Below are 13,226 nucleotides of genomic sequence, written 5' to 3'. Positions count from 1 at the left end.
CTTTTTTTTTTAAAAATTTTAATAATTGTTAAATAATTTTTATTTAATTTTAATTATAATTTATTTTTTATATATTATTTAATTATTAAATTTATTTTTATTTTATAAATTATTATTTTATTATTCATCTATCATCTTTATTAACCATTAAAAACAAAAACAACAATGAAATAAAGCTTTTATTAAATGATTTTCATAAATATTTTGACAATCTGAAAACGCTAATAAAATAATGTTTCTTGATAATTCAATCAATTGCACGTACAAAACAATATTGAATATGGCACGGCAACATGAGTTTTCTCAAAATTCAATTTATTGTAACTGTTATACAATCGATTGAATTTCGCAAAATTACAAGGGTATTTTCTTACTAATGAGTTATAGCTCAAATGGCATAGTCTCTCCATACTCACTTAAGAGGTTAACAAGGGTATTTTCTTATTCAATCGATTGAATTTTGTAAGTGATTAAGGGTATTTTCGTATACAATTAATTGGTATGATACCATATATATATATTAGTTTAAAAAAAATCATATTTTTACGATGAAGTAATGTCATTTTCATTTATTCTTTCAACAACTTTACTTAAAATGTTTTTTTAATTTTCTACCATTTTTTTAGAGTAACGTGTTTTGCATTGATTAACTCTTAGGAATTCTAATTTCCTACCATTCTTTAGAGTAATGTGTTTTGCATTGATTAACCCTTGGAATAGAATTTTCTGGAAAATTGGATATTGAAGAGATGGATAGACCAAAAACAAAAATTAGATATCTAGAAGATGGATAAATGATAAACAAAAATGATAAACAAATTGATAATCAAGGAGATTGGATAATTGAAAAACAAATTGACAATAGATTATTATTTATCAATTATTAATATTAGTATTGAAAAAGATAAGATTATAATATCTAAATAAAAATAAAAACTTAAAAAATTAAAGATAAAATTTTAAAGATAAGATAAATGAATAATAAAATAATAATTTATAAAAAGTGGCGGAAAAGTTATAACGGCTTAATATACATTGCAGTTCTCAATCAATTGATTATGTTACCACACCAATTGATTAAATACGAAAATACCATTAATCGCGTACAAAATTTAATCGTGATACCAGTCAATCGATTAAATAAGAAAAAAAACTTATATTTTATAATGCAATTGAATCGATTGTATTACATCTCTAATCCATTGAATTTTGAATCAATTGAATTACAAGAAATACAATTTGTCTGGCGTTTACAAATGTAACGGATCAAAGATAAAAAAAATTAGTTGATTTGTATTGTCAAAATATTTATAAAAATCACGATTAATAAAAGATCTATTTTGTTGTTTTTGTTTCTAATTATTAATAAATATAATAGATGAATAATAAAATAATAATTTATAAAACAAATAATAAATTTAATAATTAAATAATATATAAAAAATTAAATTATAATTAAAATTAAATAAAGACTATTTAATAATTATTAAAATATAAAAAAAATATGTTTTGTTCGAATCCTATGCCAAAACAGCATGCCACATGTTAATATAAGAATAACGTTTGGTATATCCTATTCCAAATTAGAATCACCGTAATATGGTTGGTCCTTGCCCACTACATTTGACATTTCCAAGCACCAAAAAATTAATGAAACGAGCTGCTCTTTAAAATTATCATGGCTGACTTTTCAAATTATCATGGTTTAATACTTGGAAAACAAAAACAGAAAACCAGAAACAAAATACACAACATAGAGACATCATGATAAGGACATATAATGATGGGTATCATGGACATAACTTCATCAAGAGAAGTTATTGCAGTTTTTCTTCTGATTTGGAGTGTCATACAACCTACAAGATACACAATTCAGGTTCAAGTCTTCGTTGCCGGTCTAACCAAGCCCAAACCAGAACCACTTCCCAAATGCTTGAAGTCTGTGGCCTCAAGATGATCCCCATGACCAGCAAATCCAGTACCCCCTTTCTCCAAGTTGACCAAATTTCTCTCTTTACATGGTTTGTTGCAAATAAGACAGACCTTATCAACGGCCATGAATCTATCAGCACATTTCTTGCAAAATACATGCCCACATGAACTAAGGGCCACAAGTGACATTGTGTTGGTGAGAGTAACTTTGCAGCTAGGACAAAGGTAGGTCCTATCAAGAACTTTGGGCTTTTTCTGCTCACTAGTATCTTCAGTGAAGTGGACAGGGAAAAGTGTCTTTAACCTCAGTTTCTCCCTGCCTTCTGGACAGATAGTACTGGTATCAGGCGCATCTACTTTAACAGCAGCTTCTGGCGTAGCAGAAGGCAGCCAAAACGCCTTCATTGTCCGCAGGGCTTCCTCCTCATAGGATGTGACCTTCACACTGTTTGCTCCATGGAAACCATTCTTATCACGGCTGTAATTTCTATCACTGTATTGTGGTACAGCACCATGATTTTGCTGATCAAACGCATCGAGCTCTTTAGCCTTTTGTAACATCAATTTCTCCTCCTCTTCTTCTTTTTCTTGCTTCTGCTGAGCAGCATGGGCTGCAAGCTTTCTGTTTTATTGTAAATATCATGAGCACATCACTGCATAACAACATGTGATGGTATTCATACCACAGGAAAAAACATAACATAAACGAATAAACCAATGCAAGATATCATTGAAAGTTTTAGGCAATCAATGGAATTTGTCTAGCATAAGAACACATGGTTTAACATGATAACTCGTGCAACATCCAATACAAGTTAAGGCCCTGAAAGGACTAGAGGAAAGCAATTGTGAAAATGATCTAAACATTATAAATTTATATCAACATGATGACAAAAGGAAAGCTCAATTTAAACCAGAGAGAAAAAAAAAAGCAAAGCATGTCGAAAGCTGGTGATAGTGGTCAAAGTGAAACCACAAATAAAACTTAAACTTCAGTCATCAAATAGCATACAAGCATCAAGCATGTTGAAAGTTCAATAAGCACATGCAAAGGTATAATACAAGACACTGTACTTAATGATTGGAGGCTATTGTCATCATCGGCCAACCTTCTCATGCCTAATCAAATTACAAACTCATAAAAGTAGTATTGTTCGCATTTCTCAAAATTTCAACCAATGCATCTCAAATCTCAGACAGAAAGCCACAAGAGAACAAAACCTTCAATCAGCACCTTGCATAAATGCCATCAACATATAAGAAACAAAGACGACCGATACTCATGAATGAGACCAGCCTCCTAAGCTGACATAAGCTACCCGTTGCAATAGATCTAAAAGCCTAACTTAACTCCACAAAAAAAATTTTCACTAATCCAATTCCAACTCTTTACTCCTAACAAAATGAACAGGTCAATGCAGTTCACTAAATAACCCTTTATTCCCAATTTCTTTCACATCCTGAAACACTGCATACAGTGCAGTAAAGTTATACAAATATACACAAACAATAATAAATCGCTGCAAAACACCAAATTGTCTAATCAGTCATAAGCATGCCTTCTAAATTCTATCATGCATGAACTTATCAGCAAAATATCCTATGATCTGCCATTCCAACTACAGAATTTCAAAGACAATTACCCTTAATCAAAACACAAAACAGCATTGCATCACAAGCATGGGTTTAAGAAGGATCCAGCCCCACCACTTGAATAAGAATCCAACAAATCAGAAACTTATTTTCCGTCAGAATAAGAAGTGAAAAAAAAAAAACGAAAATTAAAAAAGAAAGTGGTTGAAAATGGAGACCTTTGAATGTCTTTCTTCTGAGCCAACAAGCACTCGAGAATGCACTCTTTACAAAAGACATGACCTTTGTGGCAGCTCATGGGGTCAATAAAGGGCTTCAAGCAGAGGCAGCAAGCATCGAAGGGCTTGATGGAATCCTTGCCCAGCCTCTCCTTCTGGGTCCCATACCCTAGCTTCCGCTTCTCGTCGTACGTGAAGAACGCGAGGTCGTTGTTGTTCTTCGAATGCCTCTGAGGCATCTCTTTTTCCTCTTCCGCTAATCACAATCGTAAATTTCAGGCTCACCTGCGTCGATTCTAGCTATGGGGTTTTACAATTTGGGATTTCAATCTTCGCTCGATTCAATTGGACTTCGATATCTATTGACTTCTCAGGTCGGTAGCTTGCAGAAAGAAAAGAGTCTCTCTACAATGGGCCCAAAGGGCCTCTTTTATTGGGCCAATAGGTTTTCGTAGGCCTATTTTATGGGCTTTCTAAACTACACTCTTTTTGTCAATATTATTTTCACTACTTTTCCTTTTTTTTATTGTTAGTCCAAAATTGACTATTTTTATTATTTATTTATTCATTCTAATTAACTTAACTTTTAAGAATTATGTACATAAATTGAGAGACGTAATAAAATTGTGAAAGATTAGAAAAATAAAAGAATTGTGAAAGAAAAAGATGAAAAAATTTTATTGATTGTTGATTGATTGAATTGTAAACTATGAAGGTAAAACTAAGTATATATAGAGTATTGGCCTATGAAAGATAAAAATAGATAAAGATAAGATAAAGATAAAGATAACTAATATAAAATAAAGATTAAATTATAATTTAATTTGTGTATCCTGTTTGACTGAATTTGTGAGTCGTGAGACATCTTTATTATTGTCATGAGCTAAGGTGGAAGAGTGATTTAATAAGTTTCACTTAATAATCATTGATTCAAAGATAAAGATAAAGATAAGATAGAGATAAAGATAAAGATAACTAATATAAAATAAAAATTAAATTATAATTTAATTTGTGTATTCTGTTGGACTGAATTTGTAGGTCGTGAAACATCTTTATTATTGTCATGAACTAAGGTGAAAGAGTGATTTAATAAGTTTCACTTAATAATCATTGATGCTGAAATGCTGGTAGAAATAAACTATTTTGCAAAAAGGTTGTAGGTGATTGTTAGATTCTGCCAACTATCGTGTAATATACAATTATACATGCATGACATATTTCAATTTATTTTTTCATTTATATTTTAATAATTTATTTTATATGTATTAAAACAAACAACACATAGATATTAAAATATAATATAATATTAAAAATAATTTAAATAACACATATTTATATGGAACTATATAGTAACTAATTTTATGATTAATTTTTTATGTGTGCATAATATTTTTTTATTATTGAGTCTTTCATTGTTCATATGAATATAGTTAATCAAAAAATAAAAATATTATTTGTACACTAAAATCAATTATTGAAATCAATTAGTATATATATATATAGGAATAAAACACACAATTTTCTACTTGCAAAAATTAGAGAAGCAACAATAATATTTAATTTTAATTATAATTTATTTTTTATATATTATTTAATTATTAAATTTATTTTTTATTTTATAAATTATTATTTTATTATTCATCTATCATATTTATTAACCATTAAAAACAAAAATAACAATAAAATAGATCTTTTATTAAATGGTGATCTTCATAAATATTTTGACAATCTGAATTAACGAGTTTTTTTTTCTTGATTCTGTAAACGCTAGTAAAATTATTTTCTTGATAATTCAATCGATTGCACGTAAAATCGTGTTTTCTCAAAATTCAATTTATTGTAATTGTTATACTAGGGGTGCACAGACCCGGCCCGGCCCGAAGGCCCGGCCCGGTCCCGAACACTTTTGGGGCTAATTTGGTGTGATTTCATCGGGTTTAGAGTCGGGTAAGGGTCTCAAAAATAGACCCGGTCATTATTTCGGGTCGGGTCCGGGCCATAGCTCGGGTCACCCGAAGTTGGCCCGGTGACCCGGTCATCATACACAATTAATATTTTGTGTTATTAGTGATAGATCATGACTATTCTTATGTGGAATTTAAGTATTGTAAATCTTAATATTTTGTGTTATTAGTCATTATAAAACTATAAGTTAATGTTTTATGTTTAGAATGCATAAGACTTTAGACTAATGCATAATATTGTGTTATTTGTATTGATTTAAATATTTGGTATTATTAGACAATATTAGTATTGATTGTGGTTATACTTTAGTATTGATTGTGATTATGCTTTAATTTTGAAGAATGGTTGGTTTTTGTTATATTTTTCTAAATGAATTTTACCATGTTAAATAATGGTTGGAGTCTTGAAAATTTGGATATTTTTACATGCTAGCTTACAAGAAAGTATCAACGTAATGTAATGTTAACGGCCCGGTTTTCACCCGGTTTTTACCCGGTATAATTGTGGCCCGAAAGTGTATTGGTTTCATCGGGTCTAGGGCCGAGTTCGGGTCTAATAAATAGACCCGATATATATTTCGGGCCGGGTCTGGGTCACATCAAACCCGGCTTCACCCGACCCATGTGCACCCCTATGTTATACAATAGATTGAATTTAGCAAAATTATAAGGGTATTTTCTTGCCAATGAGTTATAGCTCAAATGGCATAATCTCCCCATACTCACTTAAGAGATTAATAAAAATATTTTCTTATTCAATCCATTGAATTTTGAATCGATTAAATTACAAGAAATATAGTTTTTCTGGCGTTTACAATCTAACGAATCGAAGGCAAAAAAAATTGATTAATGTGCATTGCCAGAATATTTATGAACGTCACCATTAATGAAAGATCTATTTTGTTGTTGTTTTGTTTTTAATTGTTAATAAATATAATGAATGAATAATAAAATAATAATTTATAAAATAAATAATAAATTTAATAATTAAATAATATATAAAAAATTAAATTATAGTTAAAATTAAATAAAAACTATTTAATAATTATTAAAAATTAAAAAAATATATGTTTTGTTATCGAATCCTATGCCAAAACAGCATGCCACATGTTAATATAAGAGTAACGTTTGGTATATCCTACTTCCAAATTAGAATCAACGTAATATGGTTGGTCCTTGTTTTGCATTAACCATGCACCTCTAATTCAAAAAACTATTCACCTTGCAGCCTTCTGTTGCTAATTCCCTCAACATTAGTAAAATTGATCAAATCCAGAGCACATAAATCAAGACAGCCATGCTCTTATGAGCCTTTTGTTACTTCATTGGGAAGAATGGAATAAAAGAAAAGTGTTTATTTGTGATTGTTGATCAAATCAAAGTTGCAAAAATGAATGACCTGTTTTCAGGTTCCTTCAGAAAATATAGCAGTGACCTGAAGGAGGAAAGGCAGCTTGATGATGTGGAGGCTGGAAGGGAAAGCCTAAATCTGGAGAAATTCTTTGAAGAAGTGGAGGGTGTAAAAGATGAGATGAAAGTGGTTGAGAGCCTCTGCAGAAAATTGCAAGAAGCCAATGAAGAAAGCAAAACCATTCATGATGCCAAAACCGTTAAGGATCTTCGAGCTCGGATGGACAAAGATGTTGTGCAGGTCCTCAAGCATGTTAAGATCATCAAAACCAAGCTTGAATCTCTACAGCGTTCCAACGCAGCGAATCAAAACGTTCCTGGCTGTGGTCCTGGTTCTTCTGCAGACAGAACCAGGACTTCAGTGGTTAGTGGATTAGGGAAGAAGCTAAAGGACATGATGGACGATTTTCAAGGCTTGAGAGCAAGGATGCAACATGAGTACAAGGAAACCATTGAGCGCAGGTACTTCACAATCACAGGGGAGAAGGCAGATGAAGAGACCATAGAGAATTTGATATCAAGTGGAGAGAGTGAAAATTTGGTACAGAAAGCGATTCGAGAACAAGGTAGGGGTCAGATAATGGACACCATATCAGAAATTCAAGAAAGGCATGATGCTGTAAAGGAAATTGAGAAGAATTTGATAGAGTTGCATCAGGTGTTCTTGGACATGGCAGCTTTGGTAGAGTCTCAGGGGGAACAGCTTAATAACATAGAGAGTCATGTAGCCCATGCAAGCTCATTCGTTACTCGCGGTGTTTCTCAGCTTCAAGAAGCTAGAGATTATCAAACCAACTCTAGGAAGTGGTATTGCTATGCCATCATTCTTGCTATTCTCCTCATCCTTTTACTCTTGGCTCCTCTCTTGTTAAATCTTTTACCACATTTCAGAAGAAGGTGAAGGACCAGATCATCATCATCATCATGGCCATTAAGAACACATGCATGCATGCATCTCATGCACAAGTATTCTCATGTTCTTCATGGAAAGATTGCACTTAGAAATCAACTTGGAAAATCCCTATAGGGCACGCTCTGGATTTTCTTCCAAGGGCATATCAAATCTCAAACATGTGCACCAGCCCTTTTAATGTTCTGTGCCACTACCAACATGTCTCATGTTTCACAAAAAGACTTGGTCTTTGGAGGGCCAGCAATATTGATTTAATTGGATGGATTTTCTTGGCAGCCCAATTATATGTTTTTTTTCTCTCCATAGAACAACAAATTTATCATTTCTCCGGCAGAGAACCAAGGATTAGTCTGAGCTAGTAATAGAAAAAAAGGAAAAACAGTAACTTTTGTAGCAATTCAGTTATTACTCATTAGCCTGGCTTGTAGGACAGTACTCCTATCACTATAATTATGAAGAGCAAGATCCACTCCACTTTATTTACATAGTCTTATTGTTTTTCTCCCAAACATAAAGGCTCATCATTGCATAACCCATACCTTAGAGGATCTTGTGATTTGCACAAGTCATCCACATTATGAAATTATTAGCTTCAACTTTCAATATATGTTTCCTATTAGAAATTAGTTCAGAGTAAGATTTCACCCTAGTACTAGTAATAGTATAATAATGCCAAGAAAAGAAAATGAGAATAATTATAAGCACTAGTAATCTAGTATAAAGTAAGATTGGTCAAGAAGTACAAGGGAATTTAAACCGAAGAAATACACATGTAGCAAAGAGTAGTAGTTTAAACTTTAAAATTTTAAATTACTTCCCCAAATTTTAAGGTTTAGGATAAAATTATCTATTCAATATTTATTGAATCAAGTTAATCTCTAATTCATTTTATATCTTTATTTTATTTAACCTCTGTTAATTTAGACTGTTAAATTTCCCATAAGACAAAAATGTTCCGGAGACTAAAGTGATATAGTTTAGCACACCTATATGTTCAATAAAAATTTTAGAGAACAATTTGGCTTATAAAAATTAAAAGACTATTTTGTAAGTATTTACTCCAAGGAAAAGGGAACCTCTTCCATACTGAAAAATTAAAAAGCTTCAATGAACCATAACAATAAGCAATCTGTAAAAGTAATGAAATACAGCCTAAAAAATATACAAAGTTGTCAACCAAATATCCAATTTTTTTTCTTTCCTTTTCTCTCCAATCAACAACAAGAATAATAGTAAACTTGAAAAAAAAAATCACCACCAGAAAACAAACAAATCTAATCTAAAAACACAAAAGCATAACCCCCCAAACTGAATTGAGTGAATCATGAAGCAGCATTAGGCAGTGCAGCCATAAAGGAATTGTAAGAAGACTCAAGATCAAAGTGAAGCTGCCTAGCCTGCTGTTCTATCAACTCATCAGCAGCACCCATCTTTGACAACCTTCCAATCCACTCCTTCATCTTTGTCTTCCCCTCAAAATCATGCGGCAGTATGCTAAGCTTATTGAGTGAACCATAAAGGTCAGAGAGCAAAGGGTGAACCTGATCCACAGCCACCATATTGAGCTTCAATGAATCCATAGCTGTAATGAAATTCTGCACACACTCAGCCACAATGGCAGCAGAGGTTGATGCAGTAGCAGCAGCCGCCGCCCGGTGCTCCACCGTAGCCGGCACGCCAGATACCACAAGGCGGTTAATTGCTGCAGGGCAATCCATGTTGTAAGTTTGTTCAAAGTGGTCAATGCTTGGAACAATGCCTCTAAGAGTGGAAGCTAAGGTTTTGAAATGTGCTATGAGTTTCTGGCAATCCAATTCATAATCCTCTGGTGTGATTACGTCTCTAACATAGGCCTTTTCAAGCCTCTCAGTGGCCTTAACAATGGCATAAAGCTCAGCAAAGTTATCATACATTTCCCTCTCGCACTTGTCATTCCATAGCTTAACCTCCATAACTGAAGGGTCTCTCTCTATATATCTATATCTATCTATATACTTATATTTATATATGGTGAATACAAAGGTTGGTGTGTGCTTTTTACACTCTTGTGAGGGTGGAGGATTGGAGAAGAGGACGGGACACGCGCAAAGAGAAGGGTCCTTCTTTAACTGAACAAGTAAAAGCAGCAAAATAAAAGAGTTAGGTAAGTTGTAAAAGATCAAAACTCAAAAGCACAAGGGAAATGGATCTTTCATCAAAAGAAGAACAAGAAGAAGAAGAGGGAAAAAAAAAGAGCAATATGGGAAAACTGTCTAAAAATGCCAACTTTGTCTTAAAATAAAGCAAAAGCAACAAGAAAAAGTCGAGAAAACAGGATGGGCCATTCTAGGCTTCGTCAATTTTGTTCTAGACGTGGAATAAGAAGCGAAAGGGTTAGCAAGAAAAATAAGACTTTGAATTGTGGATTGGAGAGATTTTGTTGAAAGAATCTTGTGAGGAGTAACGACATGATCGTTGATGTGAAAAGAAGGCAAATAAAAACGGGAAGAAGAAAACCCCATATCAAAAATAAGAAGTTTTTACAAAATTGGGAAAATATTTACATTACAGAACCCTATAAATTTGAGGAGAGAAAGAGAGAGGAGGAGGAGGGAGAGGCTTACAAGGGTAGAAGAAGAAATAAGGAATAAGAGAAAGCGCGTTTTTGAATAGAAGAGAGTGATGGTAGCTCAAGAAGAAGAAGAAGAAGAAAGCAGATAGAGGAGTTGAGAGATGGGATGGGCAATTAATCAGGTAGGGTAGGGTGTAGTGGGGTTGCGTGTGGGGTGTCACATAATATTATTGCTGCTTACGGCATCGACGTGTAGCAGTTGAAAAAGCCTCTCTCTCTTTTTTCTCTTTTTCTCATTTCTCTTTCTATTTTTAACGTTTACTGTTACGTTACCTGTGACGACCCGCTCCATTCTTTTTTCCCTTTTCTTTGTTTTTAAAATCAACTCCGCTAGCTAACCAACTCAAATAGTTTTTTTTCCATATAAGAGTCACAAAAAAAAACTAAAATGGACTTAGTAATAAAAAGCCCAAAGAACAAAAAAACACTCCAAAAATTCATCCACTAATTATCCTAACCTCACCTTTCAATATTTTAACGAAAAAAAAACTTCACCCTTCAAATTCACATTCAGTAAAATTAAAAAATTTACGGCACAATTCTTCCTCTTCATCCCTCACTCGCTATCCCTGCTGCGTCGCCGCCATCCGCGAATAAAGTCACCGACTCACCGCCAACGTGAAACCGCCGGTGAACATTTCTTTTAATTTGTGCTTAATTGGTTAAACCGTCAAATCGAATAACCACACCTTTTAGCGCTAATTAAGGCGACTATGCATTACAAAATATATACATATACATAATATTACATAAGAAGGTTTTTACATATACCAATATAATTGACTGGTATACTGATATCCATCGATTTAGAACTGTTGAAATATTGTATAAAATTAAAATATGTTGAAGGCTCAGATGTTGCACAGCGTACCATTAGCATTGTAAAGAGTATGGTGAGTGAATAATAGAATATCCCCTTAATCGAAGAATGAATTTTAGAAATTGTAGAACCATGCCTTTAGTATACGTACCCTACCATAGCGGCTTAGTCGCTTTCTGTAAGCAGCTTCGTTGTGGATTGCAGGATTTTTTTTAGTGAAGATATGAAAATTTGAATTCGCAACTTTTTAATTGAAAATGAGAGATTATATCATTTGAGCTATTGTTTTTTTGACTGGATTGCAGGATTGGTAGGTGCGAAATTAACGGACTATAGCAATTGGACTAGGATTACGAAATAAATTACGGTAAAATGAAAAAGGTGAGACATAACGTGAAAGCTGCTTTTTTTTTTTTGGTCAGTGGTGAAAGCTGCTTAAGAGCATAAGCGTGCTGGGCCAATAACAAATGGACCATCACGCACAATTTTATGACATTCACATTTGTTAAGGGGCATTTTTTTATTTTTTTCCCAACATTTATCGTATCCAAATTTTCATATGTTTTTTTAAACAACTATACAAAGCAAAGACATTACTTAACTCACTAATTTATTACAGCTGTGGGAAGACCCAATAATTTTTTCGGTACCTCAACTCTCCTTCTCCTATTTAATACCTCTCCCACTAGCCTTGCCTTCCGGCTCCAATTTTAGTAATCACAAAATACCTGGATTAGTAAGTCTAATTTATTTAGATGTAATTAAAAAATAATTGAATAATTATATATAATAAAAATTGATATTATTAAAAAAATAATTAAAATTTATTTTTATGTATATTTTTGTTCTTAATATTTTTGTCTTATTTAAGTCTCTAACGTTTTAAAATCGTCTCAATTTTATTCTGCCGTCAATTCTGTTAACCGATCTTTAACGGCAAGATAAAATTGAATCAATTTTGAAACATTAGGACGATTTAAATGTTAAAAACAACTTTAGAACTTACCCCAAACGTTAGAAATAAAAACAATACTTTACTAATTAAATAAAAATTATTTAATAATTATTAAAAATTTAAAAAATATATATTTTATTATTAACACCATTTGATATTACAAACGATTTGAAATCACCTAATCATTTGCCTTGCCTTCCCCCTCCCTTCCTCCTTTGCCACGTCTTTATCTCCGATGGCCTAAATTCTCCATCTTTGTTTCCTATTGGCCACCTTATGACCATACCAAAATTTTGACCTTTTATCTTTTTTCCCCTATTACTTTTGGAAACATATGCTTTTTTCCCTTAATCACAAACCCTTATTCAGCTCTTCGTCCTCATTAAACAATATAAAAAAACTTTGAACATAATCCAAATCCGAATTTTGGTCCAACTTTGTTATTCTCCATATTTTGAAATTGCCCGAACCAATAAGCCCATAAGCTCCAAGCCATTCACAGCTGTAGCCGATTAACCCACGTAACAACATTCAGCCAAATAGCCGATGCTTTTTCACTATACTTTTGGTTATTTTACTTACTTTTTCTGGGATCTTTCCGAAATTTCATGTCACAAAACAAGACGAAAATTTCACTGGGTACTGTGTCGTACAATTAAAGCAAATGGTATATGTGAAAATTTTCCATTTACATAATATATAATGAATGTTTAAGGTACTAATAGTACTACTAATAACGCGAAAATTGCCATAATGGCAAAGTTCGATAAGAATAATATAATATTAAAAGCAGGGACGGATCCAAAAATG

The 13,226-nt window shown here is 32.5% G+C and overlaps 3 protein-coding genes across 3 annotated transcripts; 1 reads left to right on the top strand and 2 right to left on the bottom strand.

Moving 5' to 3' along the window:
- Positions 1–1,647: 1,647 nt before the first annotated feature.
- On the bottom strand, positions 1,648–4,146 carry LOC112783228 (E3 ubiquitin-protein ligase CSU1). The gene is made up of 2 exons (XM_025826056.3): positions 3,744–4,146; positions 1,648–2,554 (listed from the first exon to the last, which is right to left on the bottom strand). The coding sequence occupies exons 1-2, from the start codon at positions 3,980–3,982 to the stop codon at positions 1,879–1,881; spliced, it is 915 nt and encodes a 304-aa protein (XP_025681841.1). The 5' UTR covers positions 3,983–4,146; the 3' UTR covers positions 1,648–1,878.
- A 2,951-nt stretch (positions 4,147–7,097) lies between these two features.
- On the top strand, positions 7,098–8,164 carry LOC112784517 (syntaxin-125-like). Its single transcript, XM_025827755.3, has one exon. The coding sequence runs from the start codon at positions 7,098–7,100 to the stop codon at positions 8,016–8,018; it is 921 nt and encodes a 306-aa protein (XP_025683540.1). The 3' UTR covers positions 8,019–8,164.
- A 974-nt stretch (positions 8,165–9,138) lies between these two features.
- On the bottom strand, positions 9,139–10,764 carry LOC112784084 (vacuolar protein sorting-associated protein 28 homolog 1). The gene is made up of 2 exons (XM_025827197.3): positions 10,634–10,764; positions 9,139–10,138 (listed from the first exon to the last, which is right to left on the bottom strand). The coding sequence occupies exon 2, from the start codon at positions 9,980–9,982 to the stop codon at positions 9,353–9,355; it is 630 nt and encodes a 209-aa protein (XP_025682982.1). The 5' UTR covers positions 9,983–10,138; positions 10,634–10,764; the 3' UTR covers positions 9,139–9,352.
- Between the last annotated feature and the right edge of the window lie 2,462 nt (positions 10,765–13,226).

This window comes from Arachis hypogaea, chromosome 20 (genome assembly GCF_003086295.3).
Source record: "Arachis hypogaea cultivar Tifrunner chromosome 20, arahy.Tifrunner.gnm2.J5K5, whole genome shotgun sequence".
Classification (NCBI taxonomy): Eukaryota; Viridiplantae; Streptophyta; class Magnoliopsida; order Fabales; family Fabaceae; genus Arachis; species Arachis hypogaea.
The sequence above is the reverse complement of the archived record's forward strand: the minus strand, read 5'-3'. Positions and strand labels throughout refer to the sequence as shown.

Excerpts from the sequence above, each read along its gene's own strand:
- LOC112783228 (XM_025826056.3), bottom strand. The coding sequence starts at position 3,982 with ATGCCTCAGAGGCATTCGAAGAACAACAACGACCTCGCGTTCTTCACG. Across the intron at positions 2,555-3,743 it reads CAGAAGAAAGACATTCAAAG|AAAGCTTGCAGCCCATGCTG; the intron begins GTCTCCATTTTC and ends ACAATAAAACAG.
- LOC112784517 (XM_025827755.3), top strand. The coding sequence starts at position 7,098 with ATGAATGACCTGTTTTCAGGTTCCTTCAGAAAATATAGCAGTGACCTG.
- LOC112784084 (XM_025827197.3), bottom strand. The coding sequence starts at position 9,982 with ATGGAGGTTAAGCTATGGAATGACAAGTGCGAGAGGGAAATGTATGAT.